This window comes from Gavialis gangeticus, unplaced genomic scaffold, assembly GCF_001723915.1.
Source record: "Gavialis gangeticus isolate Ggan-Ray unplaced genomic scaffold, GavGan_comp1, whole genome shotgun sequence".
Taxonomy (NCBI): Eukaryota; Metazoa; Chordata; order Crocodylia; family Gavialidae; genus Gavialis; species Gavialis gangeticus.
This window is the reverse complement of record NW_017729004.1, coordinates 10,707,320-10,732,713: the sequence shown is the minus strand read 5'-3', so window position 1 is coordinate 10,732,713 and position 25,394 is coordinate 10,707,320. Positions and strand designations below refer to the sequence as shown.

The following is a 25,394-nucleotide window of genomic DNA, read 5'->3' as shown; positions in this document are numbered from 1 at the left end:
TGCTAATGGATGCTGCTGTAGCTCCTAAACGAACCCAAGGTGACCTTTCTTCTGCTCCAGGAACTCATCAGTGCCTTCCCTGGGATGAAGCAGTGCTTTATAAAGCCCCTAAGGCTGTTGTGAATACTTTGTATTATGTCTGTAAGCTCCAGTCCCAATGATGAAAATAGCCTGGCATTTCTGTTCTGATTTTTTTTCCAATGATAATTTGGTGACTATTCGACAAATCAAATTTTAGTTGTAATGAACCTTAATTCCTTTGATTTTTAGCTTTATTTCTAAAGAGAGGTATGGGATTTTTAATAGTATTTCAAATCTAAGAAGAGACAAGGATACTTCATAGATTCATAGATTCATAGAGATTTGGGCTGGAAGGGATCCCGGAGGATCATCGAGTCCAGCCCCCTGCTCCAGGGGTAGTCAGCTGGGGTCATAGGATCCCAGCAAGATGACTGAGCTGTGTTTCATCTGATGTGACCCTTGCAGCCTTGATATTGAAAAGCTCCACAGCCAAACACCATCTAGGCGAAATAAACTGGATGAACACTGTATCTTCTTACATATACTATATTCTAGAATATAATATGCATGTTGTTTTTGAAAGGCAGCATGAAGAAAAAAAGATATTTTTACATTAATGGCTGCATGATGCAGGGACAGAACCTGATCTCCAGCTGACTTGCTCCCTTTCCTGCTTAACTAAAGATGAAACCCTAGCTGCTGCTGAAGCATTGATCCATTGGTGGATCTTTGATTTGGCAAAGAGCTAAAGAGTGTCCAGGGCTCTGAAACAGGAGGAGGGAGACCAGGATCAGGCAATGGACTTTAAAAGGTCAGCTTGATTAGCGGAACATCAAGACCATTCGAAATGGAGAGACCATCATCGGCACCTGTGGAGTCATAAACAATGAGCCATTACGTCACTTGACTCCTTCAGCTGCCGGACTACTACTGCCGCGGTGGCTGCACTGTGGAGCAGAAATAAAAGCACGGAGCTTCCATCCTGGGCAGAAAATTAGCTTCCCCACTAAATACATACACCCTAATTTGGTGGGAGGCAGGGGGTTGATTTTGGGAAAGGTGCATATGATTCGCTTGCTCCAAAAACCCTTAAAATCAATAGAAAGACATCTACTGACGTCAAGGGGTTTCCAGTCAGGCCTGTTACTACTCCCTTTTAAATCCTAAATTGAGGCATGGCTCTTTTCTTCTATTTACTACAGTAAAAAGTTACACTACAAAGATCTGACACTAAACTGACTTCCAGTTTGTAATACAATGAAAAAAATACATGAACACTATTTTGCTGGTACTCTGTAGCTCTCCAGTGAATTAATTTGTATTCAGCATGAACAGCACTGAGCCAAGCACTTCAAAGGAAAAAAAGAAATTCTAAATGGGAGAATATTTTTTTAATCTAAAGATTTTTAAAAGACCTAAAGAATGAATTGCATTAAAAAAGACAATGGAAAAGTATTATACTGAAAGTGGCTTTTGGATTTTTTTTTTTTTAAATACACTATGTAAAACATGTTTGGATTTTATAGAAAAGTCTTTTTTAATAAGGTGATGCTGAGAACAGGGCGGTAGAACAAATCGTGTTAAATGTTAGTCTGGTTATAATTGCACTGTATGGGAGTTATAACGCAATAAAAATAGGTGTCATCTCTCTGGAATGGATACAGTATTTATATTATAACCCCCCCCCCTTCCCCCCAACACAGCTTCAAAGTTAAATAATGTTGAAATAAAATAATATATTTTAAAAATGGCCTTAACTGTTACTGAACAAACTTTAAACTATTAAAGATGGAAAAAATTGCAGCAAAAAAACTAGTTTACTGTGTATTGCTTTCCCCCGTGTGTGCTTCTGCTCATCACATGCCTCCCAAGAACTTAAAACCTGTCTTTTATTTTCCACCTCATTACAGTTAGGTATTTTTCCAGTGCACGTAGAGGAACAAAATAGTGGGTAGGAAAGAAAGATGCTGGTGTCCCTTTAAAAACACACACACTCGCTCACTCCCCTCTCCATCTCGCACACTGGCTCTCCCTTTCCCCCTAAGTGTGTATCCTTCAGAGAACACTGTCAAGCTCTCGCACGAGTCTGCAGGCCGTCTGCGGAGGACCGAGGTTGTAATGCAGCCTGGTAGCTACTACCTTGTGTATTCTGCTGCTGGGTGATTGCTATACTGCTGCCAGATTGATCAGCGTTTGGCTCCCAGAATTTTTCATGCTTGTTTCTAATAAGGCTTATCTTCCATTATTTGCTAGCCGCCCGAAGAGATCAAGCACTTGGGACAGCAGTAAAAGGAAATCTCTTCCCCCATCCCTCTGTTTCCTACAGACTTTGTTCCTGTGAGCACTAGCAGTTTCTTAAGGCCGGGTCTCTCTCCCAGCATGACTGCCCTTTCAAGCTCTTCCCCCTTTGTGCAAACCCTGGTAACACCGCTGTGATGTGCATGACTTGTGGTTTGGTGGCGGGGAGAGGTTTCTTTCGGATGGCCCTGCCTCTCTATCCGTCCACCTGCTCCGCTGCCTGGAGTGGAGGGGCCATGTTCACGTTTATAGCCCAGCCTCTATCAAGAGGAAACAGCCTCCCAGGTGCCTGAGCTAAGAGGAGCAAGCACAGCTTTAGACTCAGCCCCCCTTTCAGACAACAGACCTCTTCATGAGTTTACTTTGCCTTTCAGTTATACGGCAGAGACCCTTATTTCTGGAGCTGGCAGATTAAGGCTGCCATTCTGGCTCCCGGGAGTAGCGCGTGGCTTTGCTCTGTTCATCTACGATGGCCAGAGGCTGTTGTATAGGAGGAAATAACTGTGCTGGCTGCCCCCGGAGTGATTTCTTGTGGAGAAATCAGGTTGCTTCTCTCTGCCTCTTTCCTTAGCTGTAAAACTGGGCTCTTGCTCTCTGTAGAGTGCAGTGGGCTCCAAAGTTAGTCAGTGCAAGGGAAAGCTGGGATCTGGTGCCAGCAGCGGCTGTCATTAGGGCAGCGGCTCTCAACCTTTCTAGACGCAAGGCATCTCTCAGAAAAGACCAGCTCTTAGCTGTCAGGTGTTTGTTCCCAAAAGCTTGCAATTAAAGATTTTTTTTGTTTGCAAAAGTCTTGTTGGTCTGATAAAAGATAGCTCTCCTATGAGCCCAGAGGGCTCTTAGTTGTCACTCATTTCCTGACTCTAGAAAAATCCTAGCACAAGTCTTCTGTTGCAAACCCCTCGGAAAGCCTGCAGCAGGTCAGCCTGTTGCGGAGACTGGCCTCCTCTTGGGAAGCTCTGGGTTTCTCTTGCGAGTCCGGTGTAGGCATTTGCACATCGGTCATTGTGCGGCACCCTTCAGAGGATCTCTTGTTGCCCTGGTTGAGAATCACCAGGGGCTCTGTCCAATAAGGAATTTAGGTTTCTCTATTCACCCAAGTCAAAGTGTGATCCCAAACCCTCCTGTTCATTAGTTGGTTGACTTCAAAAGTTTGGCTGGTGCCTACAGCTCTGCTCAGTAGGGTAAGTAAGCTGGGGAGGTAGGAGCCTTAGGCACTAATGCAGAGATGTGGCACAAAACTAGCAGTTGCCAGGGTGCTGCCCAGGGCATCGCAACTGTCCTGTTTCTACTTCTGGGTGTTCCCCAAGCTGCCCCAGGGCGAGCAGCTCAGTGCCCTGGCTCACGCCAGTCCTAGAAACTCGGGCTCCTGCTGCCCGAGCCCCGGAGGGGATCCCTGCCATGCAGCGTGTTCCTAGATAAAGTGCATTGGCAGGTTGCATTTCCCTTTTCCTCCCTCCCTCTTCCTAAAATGTGGCAGCAGCCCTTCCTTTTATTAAAAGTCCCTAGTAGCTCCAGCACATGCCCAGGAAGGAGACTGGAATTCAAACCCGTACCGCCCATCGCTTTAGGGGCAGCTGGGAGCCACAGGCCGTTGTAGGGCACCCGTCTCCTTTTATGCTGTGCCACTCACAGCCAGGAGCGCATGGTTCACTCTCAGCTGGAAAGGGGCAGCCCTGGGGTCCAGCACTCGTCTCAGCATGGGGGTCTGTATTTAACACTAAATGAACACGCTTCATCTGCTTGGGACCCGCAACCTGGGATCATTTCCTGAGGGCGGGCATCTGCACAGACCTGTGAGCAGGGCTCCTGTTTTCCTCTTCCCGTGGAGCCCTGGGCCCACCTTTCTTGCCACGCGAGTGGTTAGAGCAGCCACAACCCCCACCCGAGAGGGTTCAAATCCCACCTCCCAGGATGGAGGTGACAGGCTGGGATGGCTCGGGGTCCTCTCTGTCCCTTTGGTTGAAGTGAGGGTGTACCGGGGAGCCTGGCTTCTCAGCTTGGTGTTTAGGGGCACTTCCGGCAGTGGAAGGATTGGGTTTGAACCCCAACAAGTTAAGAAGGCATTAAACCTCAGCCCCTCATGGACAAGGTAGTGCTCTAACCACTAGGCTACTGCATAAAAGCTAGGAAATGTCCTTTCCTCCTCCTCCTCTGCATTTGTGGGAAGCCTGATGTTGTCTCCGAGTGCTGTGGTGGCTTGGGGAATGGCCCCCGGGGTGCTGAAGCACAGGGATGTCCTGTTTGGATGCTGACCCCACTGTGGGAGGAAGCCGGGCAACTTTGAGGCCCTTTCCCCATCGCTCACTCGTACACGTCTCCAAGCAGTTTCGCTGAGCAGCATTCACAGGCTCTCTGGGCTCGGATGAGCTGGCCGCTGTGCCCTGCTCAGTGTCCCCTTTTGGGACACTCGTTATTAGGCCTGCCGTTCTGGGTATGGACAGATCCGGAGCCCCGGGTGTCCAGGGAACCAAATGGAAAGGGCCCTAGTGAGTTAGGCACCTGCAGGGCTAGGTGATGGCTAAATGAGGATGTTCTCAATTTGGGGTTTTGCATTAGGCCCAATGGGGGGATTGGGCACCTCAATGGCTGGCCCACGGCCAGTCCCAGCTGCATCAGGCAGGTTCAGGCTTCAGTCTAACTCATAAAGAGCAAAGGTGCTTGGTAGCAAGGACAAAGGACATGGGCTAGATGAAGGAAGGGATGCCCCTTGCATCCAGTTTGTTCTGCTTTCATCGAGGGGGCAGGGTCATTTCTGGCAGCTTATAAAGGTGCAGCTTGCAGGAGGAATTTCAGGGAAGAGCTAGGAATAGGGTTGGCATCTTGCTGCTGCCCGAGCTTGTCTACAGGTCTGCACTTTGCCTTCCTCCCTGACCGTGCAGGGGGGATGCTCAGCTCCACAGGACCCCTCACTGGTACAGTTTGATGTCTGGGCTTGCACCTCTGAGGGCCGCCATCCTGGGACAGCAAAGGCCTCCCGAGATGAACTCTTGGGCTGCCACGGCTTAGGTGAAGGGTTCAATGCCCTGTGGGTGGACCTGTCACACTTGCTATCCAGGGCTAAGATGCAAGGCAGAACCCTGATGCAGTGAGTGACGAATGCCCAGCCTCCACTCCTTTCCTCACGACCAGTTTCAAGGCATCCTGAACCATTTTGTCAGTGCTGCCTGGAGCCACGGTCCAGCGAGGGCTGCGAGTAAAACCACTGCAGTAGGCCCTGTGGACCAGCGCCATTCCTTCAGCTCCTGGAACCGGACTTGTTTGCACGGTGCCTGCTTTCTCCTTTGTCCCCTGTGCCTGCCGTTGTAAGGTGGGCCAGAGGCACATTGGCAGGGGGAAGCATGTGTGCCCTTTTCCTGTGTCATACCTGTTCTGTGCCTGAGCGTAGGAATGAAGCAATAACACCATGGAAGTGCATATTGCTGCAGGGACAGAGAAGAGAGAAAGCCATTGTGCTAGGGACCTGGGTTGGTTTTTCTCAGAAAGGAAATGCCGAGTCCTAGGAGCCTGATTAGGCCATCTCCATGCCCCCCACATTTCATCTGCACTCCCTCCCAGTCCCACTGCACTTCAAGAATATGGCTGCACATCATACAAGTAGGGTGGTCATCACAGGGGACAGTTTGGTTGTCCTCTGTCCTCTATTGATATGAAACCCCATGCCTTTATGCCCTCTATTTTTCTCTAGAAGAAAAATATACTTGACATACCACTAAAGTACCACTGATGTGTCTGAACCAGATGTGGACATTGTTACATAGCTAACTGCTTTACGTCAGCCCTTCTCTATTGACTTCAAAGGATTTGGGGTTAGGCTTGGAAAGCCTCATACAGACAGTATAAAGACTGGAGTAATAATATGTATTGTTTACACAAAATGACATGCATTACCACGGACGGATCCAGGGCGTGCGGTGCTGCAGTTGCTTTGATTCCTGCTCCACCCAAACCTTAAAGATGACAGCTTGGGAGGGGAGGGGCATTTCTATTCAGGCAACCCTGATCCAGTCAGCTGATGTGGGAACAGATTATAATCTACTTGATTCCTGCTAATCTCTCTTCACATCACAAGTGTTAATGACACTTTCTTCTCTTTAATGGTTTTGATGTCCCATGAATTAAGCTATCCTTTCTTCTGTGATTTGGCTGGTTGTTTATTTGAAATCATTGCTCAGGTCTGAACAGAATAAAGCTGCAAAACTGAGCCTTTTTTTTTTTTCCTTTTTATTTTTTGTAAAGCTAGATCCATTACATTGTGATCACTGGTGTCACCCCCAAATCAAAGTTCAGCTCCTAGCATAGAACGTGTCTCTCTTGTACCTGGCATAGAATATGGGTTTGAAGCACTGAAAGAGCACATGGAGACAAAAACTTAGGGCCCAATTCTGCCAAATAGCTTCATAAGATTTTGAGGCTGCAACTGGACATAAATAGGCAGACACTTGTGTCCGAGGGAAATGTCAGTAGGATCAAGTTGGCTTTCTATGGGCACGAGGTCTCCATGACACACCTTTGATATCAAAATTAGACCCAAATTCAATGGTGGAAAGTGAAAGCTATGTTTGGCCCTAAATTACTACCCTCTTTTAAAATAAACTATGTAATAAATATGAAACCATGGTATTTCCAAGCCACGTTCTGATTTGTTTGCTTCATTTAAGGTGCTGGATATTAATCAAACATTTACCTTCATTGCTCTTCATTGGGAAAAACCATTTTTGGGGAGTTAGAACTGGAAGCAGGCTTGGTCCATGTGAAAGCATCATGTTGCTTACTATCTGACTACTCCAGCTCCCATATTGCATACTTTTTGGTCCTGATTAATCCCCAAACTATGACAACTGAAAGAAACCCCTTGACCTTGAAGACATGGCAATTCTCAAAAGCAGTGTCCAACACATGAACACTACACTTGCACATCTTTGTAGGTATTGGCAAATTGTGGTACAAAACTGGCAAGAAAATATCAAAACTCAGAGTTAGAGCTAGAGGAGGTTGCTTCCTACTTTCCGCCATTTGCAGGAGGAAAGGAAGAGCAATTCCACAATCCTTGTCTGACCCCAAAGACTGCATCAAAGTTTGGCCTGGTTGGGTTGGTTGGTTGGTTCTGCTTTTGGACAGTGTCTAGGATTCTCCCTTGTAGCTGCCTAGAGCTCAGGATTTGGTCCCACAGCCAGTCTCTGCTTCAAAAGAGTCCATATTGTTTCTTCTCATTCTGCTGCTTCCATTTGGGCATCTGGTAGAACTCGTCCTTGGATTTCCCAAAGATGTCATGAAAGTCGGCATCAGAGAGATAGTACTGCAGGGGGAAATGGAAACAAGGAAAGAGTCATTCTCTTACCGTGCTGTTCAGCTGAGATGAAATACTACCCTTGTGCACAGGCCCAAAACTTCAGTGGTACAAAGGCTCCATACTGCGATAAACATAGACCCATTGACATGCGCAGTGCCATACAGTGGGGGAGATGTTCCCTGCCTCCATGAGTTTTTGCAGGCCAAACTCATTCAGAAGATTCAAAGAACTAGGAGTTGCCTACAACTCTGGGGCGGGAGGGAGTGACCAGAACAATAATTGTTGTGGTGGACGGTAACAACGCCTTTGGATCCCCTGGTTTGAAAGAAAGTGGAGGAGAATGGAAAGCTAACACCCTTCGTGTTTTCAGGGGCTAGATAATGTATTGCTCAAACATAGAAGGAATTGCATCTCCCACAAGCACGCACAGTAAAAATGTGGTGTGCTAAAATATGAAACGTGCTGGTAATGGAGACACTGTCCCATCAGGTTAGTTCATTAATAAAGAGGAAAAAGAGAGAGGGTGTGTTATAGCCAAGATGGTCCAGGAAATGTACTAAAAGCAAGAGGTTTGTTGTTTCTGTTACTGGATCAAATGTACAGTTAAGAAACCAGTTAGGCAAGCTCTGACAAGCTGGCTGCTCTCCCGTCTCGGTGCTGGCTGCTTCCCCATCTCCACGTGCCTCAGCACAAGCTGTGCAGCAGAGCCCTGCACCGAGACATGCAGAGATGGGGGAGCAGCCTGCTCAGGCTCATTGCAAGCAGCTGACTGGGGCACAGTGTGCCTTGATCCCTGCTCCTCTCAGCTGTGACCTCCCCACCCTGGATCAGAGGTGTGTGGCTGACTCCCCCAGCAGGTTTGGCCCAGGTTATAAACCTGACCCAGTTACACCTCTGCACGTTGGTAAGTGCTCCCAGACTCATCTCTCCAAGCCTGGATCACACAGTAGTAGATAACAGAATCTGGTTCTTCACCTCCATATCTGCAACTACCACGTTAGAATTGGCCCAAAACTGCAGCTGTAAAATTTTCCAACCCCTGCAATGTGGTTTTGTTAAAATCTAAGTTTTCTGAAGGAAAAGATCAAATTTGGCAAAATGTTGTTGGGAGAAAATGTAGAATACAGTACGCAGCGAGAGCCAAACAAAATGCTCTGCGCTGTTTTGGGCTGATCAATACTTCTGTGCCCTGATGCCCTGTGGGAGCTGTAGGTCCGAGTCCCCCCAGGCATATTCCCTAGTGTCAGTGCCCCTTGCTACAAATGTCACAGGGCCGACAAACAATGTGTTTTGTTTCCATCTGAAAAGGGTCAAAATAACACATTGCCATTTTTATTTTTGGTAAATTTTGTGAAAAGCTTCAGAATTCAGAATTTCTGCCCCCAAAACAGGTTAAATCAAGTGTAGAAATATCAGAATTTTCTCATGGGATAAAATTTCTGGGTTTTGATTGGAAAATAGAAGTTACCCAACCGGACTTCCTCATTCAAATCCCACCTCTCCACACGCTCACTAATCTACTCCCCTAAGCCCGGAACAAGGGGCCTTGCTGCACGCTAATTTTGGGTGGCTCCTGGAGCTCTCAACTCCTGGCTCGACTACTCATCAATACCTTAAAGTGGTGTTAAGCACTTGTTATGCAGCTCAAAGTTACGCCACTCAAGGATTATCTCTGATCTGCCCAACCCAGCTCCTGTTTGTTTAAGGTGTGGCCACTCCCCACAGATGTGTTGAAGTCCTCCAGTATCCCAGGATCTCTCGCACCCTGTCCGTAGAGCAGGGCTAGAAGCCTGTCCTGTCTCATCAGCCGTCTAGTGACAACTCACAGCTGTCGCTCCTAGTCCTGCCCCTGCTCACCAGGCCTCTAGCAGCAAGTCACAGCTGTGCAGGTGGGGGACAGTCAGAGGAGGTTTCTAGACTAAGGATGTGACTGCTTCAAACTCCAAGTCAACTCTAATACAGATCAACATTTGTGTGGCTCGCAGCATAAGGTGTAACAAGGTCCAATGCTTAATTAACCCAGTGTGAAATCTCACTTAGCCAATAGTTTACATGACGAACCACGTTAAACTAGACACCACATTAAGCTGATGCTTGAGCAATTGTTTTACCTCTTTTTTAGTGGGGTCTACTCCTTCTGGAAGCTCATCCACTGTCTTGTTGATGAGCACCTCTCTGGAATACGCTCCATTTCCATTGGTCACTAGTGAAGGCGAGTTGTTGTCACTGTAGTTACTGGTACTGTTGTAGCTGCTGTTGTTGTTGTTGTTGGGGTGTGGCTTGTACTTTGGTGAAGCACTTGCTGCTCCTGAACCAGCTACGCTTGTTGTGTTTGCATTTTTCTTATTCAGGTTGGCGTTGTTAAGATCCTGCCAAATACAGGAAGATCTCTTAGCACAGTGGGATCCAGCCAGTGCAATGAACACACAGGGAACTTTGTGACATCCTGGGGCTTTTAACCCCTACATGGGGCAGACAGGTTGCTTCTAGGTATTATACTAATTGGGTTGAAATACCAATAACTATAACTACCTTTCCATCAAGCCACTATATGACACTAGAGTCTTGATAAGCACAATTAAGGTGCTTTATAAACAGATACCCAAGAACTCTTCTAGTTGCCTAATTTTTCTAGGAATTAAGATGTGAGCAAGACCCACATGGGACCATACAAGAAAAGGGAAGAAGTTTTCTAAAATGTTATGCTCCTCTGCTCCCTTTCCCCCTACGGTGCTGTCTCTAATGGTTTGAATCCAAGCTTGAGCCAGAAACAGTGCTATGTAACCCATCACACCTACCCAACCCAGCTAAAATGTAGAAGAGTGCGTGTCCCTTGTTTTAGCTGCGTATGCCATTCGGAAGGACAATTCCTGTGTTCAGATGCCCAAGCTCCAGCTAAGGCTGAGAGGAGCAATATATAGCACTGAAGATACGAGTTATTATACCCGATTTCACTAACAGTTACACTAAGACCACACCTTGATAGCACACAAGCACCTGACATCACGATCCCTGATGTACCCCCATGCATTATGTTCTCCCTCCTACTTGACCAGCAGCAACTCAGGTTGTGGAAAAAGGCTTCTATAGATGCTAGTACAAGTGAAAACCAGGAGTTCGGTCCAAGCCCACTTACCACTGTGATCTCCGATATAGCAGACAGATCTCCCAAGCTGTTCTTCATCTCCTCATAGGACTTACCATCCTAAAGGCAGGAGAGAGAGTTGTGAGAACGAGATCCATAGAACAGCCACTTTTCCTTTCTACAGGGCAGGTTGCAGCGGCTGTAACTAAAATCTGCTCTTGCTTCTCAGACCGGCATCTGGGTCAATGCTGTGTGATTTGGGACCCAGAAATGTAGAGAGGAGCAGCTGTAATATGGAAACCAGGTGCAGCTGTGAGATCTACAGCCATCTCTGAGAATTAAGAGCGCAGGGTGCATCGTGGTGGTTATGGCTACATTTGGAAGCCAACACATGGCTCTGATGCAAAAGGTACTCTGTACCCATGGCACTGGCCTTCATTCATCTCCACCTTATTTGTAAGGGGACCAGTGGGCTAACATTTTCAGATCAGTCTTTTCTCTTTTGTTCTGCTTGGTGAAAGAAGACCCTCTCTACCAGCACATTGGTGCCAGGTAGAAACAGTCCAAGCGACACACGTGTATTTGGTGTTTCCTCACCTTCGAAGTGCCTAAGAGATCTCTACTCACTTTGAAGACAGCTTGGTCTTTCTGGTGGAGACTTTAAGGGGGACTTCACACATAAGGCTTCAGCAAATAAATGCTGTCATCAAAAAGTGGGTTTGTTTGCCAAGTAACAGAAGGGAAACCCTCCTCCACAACTATCCGGGAGTTTGCTTCAAGGGGAGCTCAGAAAATATTCCATTCTCCCTCAGTGGGCATGTCTACACGTGCATTTATACTGGCTTAAATTTACTGCACAGTACATTACTGTGCAGTAAGCTGGAATAGGCTGGCACCTATACGTGCAGGCATTAAAATGCATTAACGCTGTGCGTGGACTGACTTGGGACTAAAGTTAGTCCCAAGTCAGTCCACACGCAGTGTTACTGGGCAGAAAGGTGTCTACACGTGCGTTACTGTGCAGTAACTAATCAGGTATAAATTTGATCAAATTTATGCTCAAGTCGGCATAAATTGCCATATTTACTGTGCTGTACAGGCATGCATGTGTAGATGCGCCCAGTGGGTCTCATTTCTCCATATGTCACATGTGTGACTGTACATTAATGCATATTTGCAGGAGGTGCTCAATAGCTGGAAGTAGCAGTTGTTGCTAGGTGTTGTACTGTGGTGAACTTTCAAAACTCCTCCAGCACTTGCCCTTGTAACTTTTCATGACTAACATATTCCATATCAACCAGCAATAAGTCAGGAGCAGTATGTTCTGCCCTGAGCACTTTTTGCGCAGCACAACTGGTGCCATAAATCATTTCTTCTGTGATAGCTTTAAGCTTTTAACTTTGGAGCGAGAGCAAGAACTGGAAAAGGCAAAGGTGGTGTCTCCATAGAAGCCCATGCACTTTTCAATGTCTCCCTCCTCTACGATGTGAATGAGTAGTCCACAACCACTTCTGCTGCTTCCTTTGGCAGATATGATGCCCTTCATTAATGTTGCCTGAATGCCCCTAACGAGAACCGGAGCCATGCTGATGATGCATGTATTATGGCTGGACACTCATGCATATCACTCATTTCTTCTTCAAAAAAAGGAGCCAGTGGGTCAGTCAAAATCATCCTAGTTTTGGTAAAGGCTGAAGTAAACCTTGGTTCAAACCTTCTGCACCAACTTTAAGCTTTGCAAATGCACAGCACCATGGTAGACCTAATTACCTACCTCTGCTGGCAGGTAAGTTCATTCTCACTTCAGTGTTTTGCTTGTAAAAAAAAATGTGGTTACTAAAAATCTGGAACATTATGCTACCAAAGACTTTTGACGCTTTAGTGGTTGTCTGCTTTTTTGGTAGAGAACTGTGAGTAGCTCTGTTTCCACCTCTGTCTTTGACCCCTTTAAAAAAATATATATATTTTTGCAGGTTTCCCATGAAACCTAGTTTTATTCTTCCTCGTGATTCTGAGGATTCTTTTGAGCCGATAAAGCTCTTTCTCACCTCAGCTTCATACATCTCGTGAGCTGAGCTATTCTGCAGAGAACGGAGTCAATGCTAGGAAGCAAAATCTGACAACAGTGACATGGACGTTGCAATAAAAGCTGGGGAGTGGCAGCGTGACTGTGCTGATGTCAAGTGACATCTCGGTGACGGTAACTTTCTGGTTAGCTATTGCCAAACGTGTGTATGGGGGGGGGATGTAAAAACTGGGGAAATTAGCCAATCCTGGGACAAAGTTAAGATTTTTACCAACATTACTGAGCCATCCTACCTGAAAACAGGACTGTTGTGGTAAAATAAGATGCCCAGTAACTCTGCATCTAGCCCAAACCCTTCAAAATAAATAATTTATTTATTTCCTACCTATGGGGACTTTTTATCATCTTGAACTTTCCCCAAGCCCGAAAGGGCATGTGAGCCTAAAATCTTGCAAAAAAAGATTTTTTTTCGTTTTTTGCAATTTCTCAGTTAGTCTAATAAAAGGTATCATTTCTGATCCAAGAGTCCCAGATTTTTGCATTTCAAAATGAAGAATGAGTTTTTACTTCCTAGCTCTCCATGAGTTTCAGGAGCTCTAGTGCCACCAAGTGGCTGGCCTCTGGGTTCATAGCAGTGGAGGGCAATATTTCAAGAGCTTGAAAAATAAAAAAATAGTTTAGTTTTGAGAAAACTTAAACCCCACCAGAGACAAATCCCTGAGTAATACTCATTGTAGGAATAAACTCCTGGCCCTCCATGACACTAGGGAGGTTTGGGAGCATCCCTTTGGAATCCACAGTAGTATCTTCAGCTTTATTCGTTTTTTTTAAAAGCCTCCCAGGTCTTGGGGTATCTTCCCTGTGCTCATGGCGGTTCAGGGTAGAGATACCCGAGCCAGATCAGGTTTTGGAAGCAGCGTGGCCACAGTAGCACAGAGCTCAACCTAGGCTAGCAGTGTGTATGCAGTATAGAAATGCTCTCCAAGGTTTGCAAAGTAGCATGACATTTGGGAAAACTAGGAAGGGACACTGTTTGAGATCCTTATTCATCCCCAGTGCACCTCAGTCCTCACTTCCACTGCACCACTGGGCTTTGGGGAGGTAGAGATGACAGGATGACAGACTTCTGCAGCACCTGAACTCCATTTTTGGCTCTGTCACAGCCCACCGGTGTAACACTAATGAATCACTTCACTGCCCACATAACGTTAAGGAAACAGTTTTTTTGGGTATTCTGAAAGAGGGGGAAAAATGACTTTTCTTTGTTTTGTTTGGCCCCTGTGCTTGTTCTGCAGGTTTGCCTTGATATGTAGCAGAGTAGTAATATCAGTCTGTAACCCAGTTTGAAATCTAGAGTAGCAGCCCCACGGTGAGGGACGTAAATCACTATTTACAGGAGCTCAGCCACTCTTGTGAGAGGTCCACAAGAAAAACCGAACCACGAGAACTGCTTGGACCCTGTCTGTAACCCATGCAAAGGGCACAAAACACCTCCCCCCACCCACACGTCTCATTAAAGCTAGTTGGGAAATACCTTTTCTTCTTTGAAAATGTTGGCAAACGTTTTCTTAATTTTTAGTCAAAATGTGAGGTATGTTAAAAAACTCCCCCCCCCAAACACACACATATATCCCCCCTACTTCCACTGAACTTGTGAGTTTAGGCTTTTGATGAAACTTAGCTACCTTCAAAAACTTTTGAACGCAAAAATTTCTATTTCAGCTCTATTGCTATTCAAGATTGTTTTTGTCAAAGAGAAAAAGGTTCACAAAAATACCGCAACCTGATCTATCTGTCACAGCAGACAAGTGACATTATAACTATACGCAGTAGACATCGGTGCTACCCATTGATACTTCTACACATGAAACATTCACTGATGAACACACCCAGGTTTCCCACTAACTTACGCTCCATTTATATGGGTCCCAAGCATTGAACCAGCCCGTGAAGGTGAGAGGCTCAAGGCCTTGCTTCACGACCACTATTGGAATGGCTAAATCTCTTCCAGCAGGATGCATCTTCAGATACTCCTTGGCCGCAGTAATGGTCTCACTCTTTTCATAGGCATTGGAGGCTTTGCCAATCCACAGGAAAATCTACAGCGATGAAGACAAAGATAAGTCAATAGTAAGAACCCCCCAAAGATCCTGGACAGTCTCCCTCCCTCCCTATGCCTAAAGTGATAATGGGAAGTCTGAACGTAGCCTGCAACTTGGGTGCAGCACAGCTCACCTGCGTCACCAGTAGCTCACAGCACTGGCCAAATTTGTTTTGGAACCAGGATGTATTTTATATGATGCAAACCTGGTCATGGGTTTGAGGAGCTCATTATGTAAGAGGTGGGTGACACCAAACCGGCATCAGCTGCAGAAAAAGAGACTCAGGGTGGCAGGCGTACTTCAGGTGATGCAGTGGGGCCCATTTATCTGTGTCAAAATTGCACTTGGGTGCTCCACAGGTGAGTTTAAATCTCCCAAATTTCAGGGTCCACATTAGATGCAGTGTGTGTGTGTTGGAAACAGTCCAACTGCCGTAGGTTGAACTTAAAACCAGACAGGGCCTATTCCCCAGCTCTGGTTTGGTAACATCCCACCATTGTGCATGTCCCATTCAAATAGCTCTTGTGGCTTTGAAATCCAAATCCTGGTGCTAGCCTGCACAGATTAAGTGCTGACCTCTTTGGTCCACTCATTTCTCTGGCAATGCAGCACATGGAAGAGAAAAATCCTCAGCTTTGGTACTAGCTTGTCAGTAGTGTTAGCTGCCAACTTGTGGGTGAAGGGGAATATGGCCTCCTGCATGGGCTGGCAGGGAGATACCCTACGATGGTAGCCTTCAAACCTTACTGGTTTGTGTATCACCTTCTAAAAAATACTTCAGTTGGTGGAACATCCAGCTCACGTGCCACCAGCTCACATGCCAGCAGCTGTCATAATTCAGCCTTACTGACATTGTCCCATTTTTGATGTTCACATCCCTCTCTGTGATCAGTTTCCCCACCTGTTAAATGGGTTTAATGACATTGCCCTCGTTTGTAAAGAACTCCGAGGTCTACTGGTGATGAAGAACACTTGTCTAATTTAATGGGGTGTTGGGAAGCTTAACTTTTTGCAAAGCTCCATTAGACTCTGGGATGAAGGGCCTTGCTCTGAAGGAGTGATTAAAATAAATTAAGCCCCAAAAATGCACATTCCCTGTTTCAGGGAGCAAAAACTGACCTCATCCCATGTGTCTAGCAACATGACGTCATCCTCATCCAAGTCATCCTGGCAGAAGTCCACTATCTCCGTCATGATGAACCGCCCGGTCTGGTTGGAGCACTCGAAGAGACGGGGCTCGTATCGCATGGTTGGCTCTTGCAATCTTGATCACAGGTGGTAGGAAGAGAAGAGCCATGAGAAATCCCTACGCACCCTCAACTTCAGAGGCTGGTTGGTGTGACCACTAGACATCAGATTTTTACATGGCAACACACATCAGCTGTGACAGAAGTTGTCAGCATCCGTTCTCAGGGAATCCTTTGGACCGGAACAATTATCGACTTTGCTCTTGTATCACGAATTCAAATTGTAATTCCAAAAGGCAAAGCCAAATTCAGCTTGGACCACCCCCTCCTCTGTCTGCAAGATTACTGCTTTCAGGTCAAAGCTACATCGGGTCTCAAAAGCCTCCCACCAAAACACATTAACCTACCCAGACTTGGGCCTAGGTGGGGTGCAGAGGTCAAGTTTTCCTAGGTTTAGCTTCACAAACCTTCTGGTGACCCACAGCCATGGCTGGAACATGAGCCTTCCCCCCAGGAGTTCAGATCTGGTTTCAGTCCCCCTGCCCCACAATGGGCATGTTTTGGCATCAATCCCAATTGATGCTGGGTCAGGCCAAAAGCAAGGGGATAGTCTGATGTCCATGCTGGCCTGTTCTGGGATGAAGCCCAGCCTCAGAAGTCTTACCCAGGCCCTGTCCTCCACCCTCTACACAGGGTATGGACAAGTGAACAAGTTACACTGAGTACTAAGGGGACAGGGACTTACCACGGGTCATTGCTTCTGCTGTAACTGCTGAAGTGCATACTCCTAAACTACAGTAAGTGAAAACTAAATTAAGTTAACTGACCCCTCTTTCACAGAGGCCTCAAACACTGTGGTTTTGCTTTTGCTTACCATAGGACAAGAGCATGCACATGGGCAATCACCTTGGAGCAGCTGACCTGGTGTAAAGCCCTGCCCTTTAGAAGTCGGAGCAATTTATTTGTTAGGCCAGAGGATTCCTTACAACTGTTCACACCCTTGGCAGCCCGTGAAATCAGTCTATACCTCTTACTGTTGGCGTATGGCGCTTTCCCTCCCAGTGCCACCCAGAACTCTGCTGGCTCCTGTCCCTCCAGGATGGTCTGCTTGTCATGTCTGGAGATGATGTCGGCCACCGTCTTTGCCATCTCTCGCTCGTCCCCGCTGCAGCCCTGTTTTGGGGGGCAAAAGACTGGGGGTTTTACAAGCAACCTGGTGCAATGCGTCTCTGCGCTAATGGCTGGTGAGCATCACTGCCCTTTTCTGGAGAGCACATGAGCTGCCTAAGCATTTGCAATTGTATGTCCCACCCAACAGCCATTTTATCCAAGCCGCAAGGAAAGAATTCTCCTTCTCCCCTCCGGTAGAGGGGTTAGCCATCACATTGCTATTATCAAAGGGTGGACTCTACCACTCACTTCGAGACTGGTGTATTACGTCATGGAGGTCCTACTGACACCTAAGGGACTGTGCACCTAGTAAGTGATGGCTTGGGATAGTGGTGGTGGTTTGGGCTTTGTGCAACAGGCTTGCTGCTGCATTGGGCCTCTGGATCATTTACCTTTCCACACCACAGGTAGCAGACTTGGGTGGTCTTCAGCAGGAAGACGTCATTGGAGTTGAGTGAGGAGGCCCGAGCTGGCACCTCGATGGTCTTGGTATTAAACTCGTCTGTGCCCCGCACTTGGAAGAGGCGGGTTGTGGGCTCAGGCTCGCTCTGTCGACCGCGACTTGTGCCCCCCTTTAAAAAGAGGCAAATTGTACTGTGAGGCATGATGGGCGATAGATCCAGAAGCCAAGAGTGCTGGCGAGACAGACAGATGTGGCACTCCTGTCCCGTGTGCTGCCTGAGTGAATGGAGGTTTCACAGGCTTAGTCCAAAGTCCAAAACCCTAAAGTTAGCGTGAGCCCTTATATGCACTGCAGTGGACTTTGGACCAGGCCCCAGAGCTCTGCACCGCCAGCCCACTACCCAGTTGCTTCTGGCAATTGCTGGTAATTCAGGGCCCAGAGTAATACAGGCCAAAGAGGCAGGTTCCAGCCAGCTTTGACGTGCAGAAGGAAGCTGCTGCACACTCTGTTTCCCATACCTAAGGCAGCACGCAAAATGTTACATTAGAGGCTATAGGTTAATGGGTGTGCTTTCCTAAAATTGAAGCCTTTCCTGTTCCCCTTCCCCACCTCACCTCTTGCTGCCTTCATCCCTGTACTGCTGCTAGCTAGAGATTGAGGGAACTGGGTTTATTTAATCTGGAGAAGAGAAGGCTGAGGGGGGATGTAATAGCAGCCTTCAACTGCCTGAAGAGGGGTTGCAAAGAGGATGGAGCTGGGCTGTTCTTAGTGGCAGCAGACGACAGAACAAGGAGCAATGGGCTCAAGTTGCAGCAAGGGAAGTTGAGGTTAGATATTAGGAAAAACGCTCTCACTAGGAGGATGGTGAAGCACTGGAAGAAGTTACCCAGAGGGGTGGTGGTAACTCCATCCTTGGAGGTTTGTAAGACCTGGCTAGACAAAGCCTTGGCTGGGATGATCTAGTTGGGGCTGGTCCTGCTTGGAGCAGGAGGTTGCACTAGATGTGACCTCCTGAGGTCCCTTCCAGCCCTCATTTTCTATGATTCTGTGCATTTATTAATTCTTGTAAAGGAAGCCTTTAGCCACAGGCTACAGCATAGACTTGTGAGTTGTCAGGTCCAAGTTGTAGCTAGATTTGGTCTGAGAATTCCTGACGAAACAGATTTGGTTTTGGTGTTTTTTGTTTGGGAGGAAAGTGTTTGATAAAACTTCCTACAACCCCCCCCCCCAAAACCAGTCTTGATGAAAAAGAATAACAGTCACATTCCTTTGTCTTGGAACAAAGGAAAAAGAAATATAAAAATGGAAAATGACATTTCAAAATTTAAAAAAAATCTGCAATTGATGTTTCGCCCGTCTGAATTTCTGTCTTTTTAAAAAGTGCTTGGTTCTAAAGTGTTTTCCTGCCTAGTGCAGGGGGCTGGACCCGATGCTGTTGCGAGGTCCTGTCCAGCCCCTGACAATCTGTGGATAATGCTTCGTGAATGCAGAATTCAAGATGTAGAAATGTAAACGTTTCCCACAAAATGGAAACCCTCACCGGCTCTATTCCAGACATGCTGATTCCATAGTGATGGGGCCTGTGTAGGATCCTGATAGCAATATTTCTCAGCTTTGCCACAGAAGTAGGAGCAAATCACACTGGGCAGGATTTTCAACCGCACTCAGCCGAGCTCCCCCACTGCATTCAAGTACTACACCAATGCTGCTGAGTTTTTAAAATATCATTCTTCATTTCTGCAGGCCTCAGTTTAACCTGCCTGTTCAGACCATTTGTAATGTTTGCACCTCAACCTAAGGTTTAGCCACTCAAAGCTCCCATTCTTAATTTTATCCCATGACTCTCCATGCCCCATCCCAAACCCTTCCTCTTCCCACAGGTGCTCACTGCCTTCACCTGTTCATAGGTTCAAGCCCTCTTACCTCATAAATGATGAGAATGCCCTTGAAGATGGCAAGGAAATGGGGCGGCTCCTTGCCCATCGTCACCCGGACCTGCACGGGTTCACCTGCATACTTCTTGTCCAGCTCAATGGCGTTGAGGGCGCAGGCTGTGACTTCATCCACAGAGGCATGGCGGCCCTAGGGTCCAAAGAGAGATACCTCGTATTACAATACAGGAGACAAAAGGTCTCATCACGCCCTGCATGTGTAATAGGCAGCCAGCCCCAGACGTTGAGCAATCAAGAGCCTGTCTTCATGAGACTAGTTTTACAACCAGGAATTTTTTAACATAACACATTTGGGTTCTTTTAAATGTTCAACCTTTCGAATCGCATCCTTAAGGTTTTTTTCTTCAATCCAGTGGGATAATAACTTGCTGTGCAAAAAAACCAAGCATGAGAACAGAGATTCTCATATTTTTCCATGACTCCGAAAGCTGAGGATTTAAAGGAAAAAAGCATGCAATATCCTGAGGTTTGGTGTACAACTCTGCAAAGTGCTGGTAAGAGCAGCCCAGAAATGTATCACAGGCTTGATTCTCCCCCTCCATTAAATACCATTGTCTTTTACTCCTGTGCAGACCTAGGACTCTTGCAGTTACCTCTGGTGTGCAGCAGTGTCCAACTGCACACCTGCCTTCACTTGGCATATACATAAATGTGAAGTGCAAGGCAGTGGAGAACAAGGTCCCATTTTTGAGAAGTGGAATGAAAAAGTAGTATTTCCACAGAATCCTAGGGTTTGAAGGGAAATCTAGAGCAGGGCTGTCCAACAGGCAGGGGTTAAGTTGTAGCTCCCGAGCTCCTGCCTGGCTGCTGCTTCCCTCTACAGCTCCAAGGAAGCTCTGGCTGGGAAAGCTCAGAGTGAGTCTGGGGCTGCATGGGGTCATGATGCAGCGATGGAGGGGGGTGCTGGCATGCTATGCAGTGGTAAAGGGTGGGGGCTTGCAGGGGTGTGCAGTGTAGCAGTGGGGGGTGAGCACAAGGTGCAGGGGTGGGAGAGGAGGGCCCATGCAGGCATGCACTGAAACAATGGGGAGGGTATGGGTACACATTGCAACAGTAAAATGGGGGCATCTGCATGGTGTGAGGCCTGGGGGGCCCACAGTTGCCCTCGAGGGGTCCACGGGCATGTGTCTGCTGGTGCAGCCCATGGGGCCTCCAGCCCCTGAGTGTGTAGAAGTTGGACAGCCCCAGTTAGAATAGTCTAGTTCATCGTCCTGCACAGACGGGATCTGCCGGTCTCCAACTATCCTAGTGATACCACCTCCAACCAGATTGGGTTTCACCCTTCTCCATGAAATGCATAAACTCTGTGTAGAGTGAGGCAGGAGGACACACCAGGGGATCAGCAGGGATCTGGGACAGTGGGGGCATCTCTGCACTTGCAAAGCACAGTGGCTAGAATGGGCTGCAGTGAGGCCCATGCATGCTGCATCCTGAGTGGGTGCCATGTTGCCACCTTACACCCCACTGAACAATACCAATAAGCATAGTCCAGACAAAGATCTTCTTGGTGCACATCCATCGCACCTGGGGATTCTGCTTCACAGCAGTATTTCCTTGGGTGGTTTGAGGGCAGTGCAGACATGGCCTGGGGGGGTCCTTGGAAATGAACACGCTCTTCCAAGAAGAACAGGGGCTCTCTGTCTGTGTGCTAGGGATTTTTTGTATTTTTTGGGGGTAGGTATTTCAAATGGACATGCATCAAGCTCAGCGCTTGCTTGGGGTTTACTTACTTGCCACATATAGATAATGTAATGAGGTTTGCCCGATTTCAGGTAGGTGTATAGGACCAGGTAACAGTCACCTCCGTAGAACTGCCCATACATCTTGAGATCCACTGGCTGCATTTCCCGCTCTTCAATCCTCCACACCTACAGAGAAACGCCACAGTGAGGAGCGCGGGGTTGTGTCTGTGTGCATGTGTGGGGGTAGGGAGTGAGCGTTTGTGTGACAGACACGTATGTGACTGCGCTGCAGCCATTTCTCAAACCCGCTGGAGCGCAAGCCTGGAGTGTCTATGCAAAATGCAACCCTTTGATCCTCTAGTGCTTTATGCTGGTTTTGGCTACGTGATTTCCAGCAAACCTCAGCCTATCTATCATGTTCCCATCTGCCCTACTGGAAAGAAGTGAATGAACTTACTGTCTCCTTTGTCGAGCTAAAACGTCCCTCAACCCGCAAGAACAATACACGCGTATTTAAATGTACAATGACTGTTTGAATATCTGCAGTTTGCAGGGAGTCATCGTGCCTCAGGGCACGATGCCACCAGGTCTGTGAAGCAGCTGCTGCTTGTTAAATGGCTCTCTGCTTGGAGATGCCCCAAGATCTGCTTCCTGCAGACGAGAAAGTTGTCTGGAAAGTGCTCCTCACCTCAACTTTCCCGGAGGCGTCGTCTGCCATTCTCTGTTCAGCAGCCAACTCTGGTCTGGCGTGTAACTGAGCGACATCAAATTTCACCTGATCCACCTTGGCTGCACATGTAACCACAGCAAATGCATACGGCATAAATAATGCACACAGATTCACATATACATACAATTCTTACATACAGGAGAAAAACCTAACTTATAATTATTTCAAAACAGTCATGCCATAAGTAAGGAAGCATCTGTTGATTAAGAGCTCAGATATCCTATTGTTTACTACCTAAGATCTGGGTGATAATTGACTTCTGGGACAACATTAGCCAATCTTACTGCATTTTCCAAAATGTGAACTTTGGTTAGCTGCAATGAGTTCCATTCAAAATTATACTAACCTTAAAAATCCTAACTTTTATACTATACCAGAATTATACTAACCTTAAAAAAAGATTCATGTTTGTTTTCAGGATGTTTAGCTCCATTTTAACACGTTACTCTTTAAAGTAAAACAGTTACATTTTCAACTTTCAGAACAAAGAGAGAAAGAAAGAAAATCAGAGAGAGATTGCTGCCTGTCATTGATAAAAAAACATTCACCATCTATGCAACTAAACCTATTTCGTTCCAGCTTCAACATCTATTGCTGTTCAAATCAATGTTTTCCGTTTTGAACCAACAAAGCGTAATATTCATCCTAACAGAAGAAAATGTACTAAATTCAGTGGAATTACATCGGTATAAATCCAGAATAATTCCACTGATATCAGAGAAGACTTAGATCTATGCCAGAGTAAATGAGAGCCAAATTTGGTCCCAAATCTACTTATCTGATTTTTAGATTAGGTTTAAGAAGATTGAAGATCTAGGTCAAAAGAACAATGTGCAATAAGGATTGGAAACAATCAGCGTGAAAGACGTTCCCTCCCCAAGAAAGCAGACAGCAGCTCCTGATCCATGGCACTGAAGGGAGACAAAGAGCAGTTCTTGGTGGCTCTGGGGAAGGTCTCACCAATTTTGCCAGTAGTGTAGATTTTGCCCAGCCCTTGGGTTTCATCCTTTTCTGTCCACTTCTGGAAGAGCTGCTTGAACATGGCTGACTCTGCGTAATCATTTACCACTTCTATGTTGGTGGTGGCAGGATAGCCCTTGGCTTGGATGAAACCCTAGAGAGATGCCAAAAGGACTTCAGTGAAGGCGCAGAAGCGCGATGACTGGACTGCAGGCGCTGAGCCTAGCCCACACTCCAAAGACCCTCAGCTTGACTCATTTTCAAGATTTCAAAATTGTTTTTGAAGTGTAATTCAGCAGGCCCAGAAACCTTGTACTAGAGGCTATGAGTCTGGGGAGGCACCCACATATGGGACTTGGGTTAACAGACTGAGTTTTTACAGGCTACGTTTTCCCATGGTCTTTGCTTCTACCTACTGACTCAAGTGAAAACTGCATGCTGTCCTGTCCACAAAGTTTTGACCCTGGATTCGGTGACTCAAGGCAAGAATGGGCCTTCTTTCCCTAGGGTAAAAGATCAAGCCCTACATCTGTAGGGTACTTTGAAAATCTCAACTCCCTATTCTTGTTTAGGACTTACTCCTAAATGAACTGAAGTCAATGAAAAGACCTGTTGACTGCAGCAGACCTGGGATTGGGCCCTGAGGCATCTAAATAAGTAGCCTGTTTGCCATAGGGGCCAAGCTCCCAAAAGTTCCCTGTAACTTCATGCAAGCAACATAATGTTGGCTTTAGCCCATTCTTCCTGAATTTTCTATTCAATTATCACATGAGAAAACAAGCCAGCTCCTGGTGATTGTTGCTCGACTGTGATCATCAGTGAAACCTGGGTCAGTTCTTAGTTGCTCTCCGTAGCAGACTGTTTGACATAGAGGGCTTACCAGAGCTCGTTTGAAGGCTGTTTCCTTTTCCTCTTTGCTGGAGTCCGTTCCTCTCCAAACATAGATCTTAAAACCTCCTTGGTCTAAAATGTGACAGTCCTGAAGCAAAACAGAGCAAACAGATTAAATACTCCAGCCAGGCAGGGCTCTTTCCTCCTTACCAAGCTGTCCTCTGCTCTCTGATGTAGACTAGAAAATGTTGGACCCATTTTCCAGTGAGGGTGCAAAGGTAGCTGTATTATTAAGGGAAAGTGGGGAGGATGCTTCCTAGTCTAGACACAGCGGTAATAGCACGCTCCAGCATCTGACCTCTCTTTTTTTGTGTAACTCAAGGATCACGTCATGGGAGCCAGAGATGTCACACTGGAAGAGAACCAACGCACCATTGCGGCTGCAGAACCGGCTTATATTTGGCCATGGTTAGTCTGCATGACACTGTCCTGAAGTACTGGCAAACTTGCGGCATGCAACAGGGACTTTGCATCTATGCTGAAAAGATGAGCGTTGGACTATTAAAAGGGGAAAAAGTGATTAAGAGAGAAAAACCTTGTCATTTCTATAGAGGTGACACATACAGAGCATGATGCTCTGCCACCCTTACTGTAGCCTTTGCGTTCAATGCTGGCTGCAAAGGGCTGGGGAAAGAACGCTCCTTATGCAACCTAAATAGAGGAGCCGGTGGCAGCTGACTCCCCCCAGGAGACTTCTCATGTTGTAACAGCCTGGTTTCTGCTGGAAGGAATAAGTGGGAATAAAGTTTCTATCGTCTTTAGCCAGAACTTCCCACCTATACATGAAGAGGAGGCTATTCACATAAATAGGTTTGAAGCACATCCGTGTACGTCAGAACGATGGCCTGGAAGGGCCCTGCAGGGTCATAGATGCATAGAAAAGTAGAGCTGGAAGGGACCTCCGGAGGCCATCTAGTCCAAACCCCATCAGGCCCAGTCCCCTGCTATCACAGACAGCATATGGTTCCTTATCAAGCCCCTTTGTCAAACGAGCGTCTTTGCCTCCACTGCTGCTATTGGGAGCCTGTTCCACAACCTCATTGCCCTGAGAGTTAGACACCTTCTTCTAATTGCAAACTGAATTTACCTGTGGTCATATCATCTCAATTTTTTTCTTCACAGTTCCAGCATAGCCACTACCAAGGGCTCATAATCTTGGGCTGTGAGGCAAGTGACGCCATCCCTCACAGCTGCATCCATCTACTGTCAACGATTAGCCATCAAGGAATGTGTGGGCGATCTTGGACAAGGGTGGCTCCAGCCTGTTCCCACTAACGATGCTGGCGAGCTTGCAATACAGAAGCTCCCAGCTCTTTGCAAAGGGCCCAGATGTGACACGCTTGCACAGATGCAAATAAAGCACTCTTACACTGATGCAAGCAGTGCAGACGCACAATGCATAGCCCTACACTGGTATAACTTATTAGACTCCATGTAGAGTTACCTGAAAAAGTTCAGGGGAAATGAATTAGGCACTGTCTGCGTGCTTTTATCCTCGGGTATCCCTTTGGCTCAATCAAACAGGTTACTGCCAGCTCCTTCCTCTCAGTAGCAAGATGGTATAAAAGCACCTACTTCAGCAGCTTCCCCAGGGGAA

General features: G+C 46.8%; 1 protein-coding gene across 1 annotated transcript in view; it reads right to left on the bottom strand.

The window, feature by feature from the left end:
- Window positions 1-6,503: 6,503 nt before the first annotated feature.
- Window positions 6,504-25,394, bottom strand: part of VILL (villin like) — a 59,469-nt gene continuing 40,578 nt past the window's right edge. The window contains exons 9-20 of the mRNA XM_019508083.1: window positions 23,787-23,885; window positions 22,907-23,060; window positions 21,905-22,005; window positions 21,265-21,402; window positions 19,506-19,664; window positions 17,572-17,751; window positions 17,037-17,182; window positions 15,942-16,086; window positions 14,631-14,819; window positions 10,746-10,814; window positions 9,721-9,978; window positions 6,504-7,615 (exon numbers count right to left, since the gene is read on the bottom strand). Coding sequence (XP_019363628.1) covers window positions 7,502-7,615; window positions 9,721-9,978; window positions 10,746-10,814; window positions 14,631-14,819; window positions 15,942-16,086; window positions 17,037-17,182; window positions 17,572-17,751; window positions 19,506-19,664; window positions 21,265-21,402; window positions 21,905-22,005; window positions 22,907-23,060; window positions 23,787-23,885 — 1,752 coding nt within the window. The 3' untranslated portion in view covers window positions 6,504-7,501. The remainder of the gene's footprint in view (window positions 7,616-9,720; window positions 9,979-10,745; window positions 10,815-14,630; window positions 14,820-15,941; window positions 16,087-17,036; window positions 17,183-17,571; window positions 17,752-19,505; window positions 19,665-21,264; window positions 21,403-21,904; window positions 22,006-22,906; window positions 23,061-23,786; window positions 23,886-25,394) is intronic.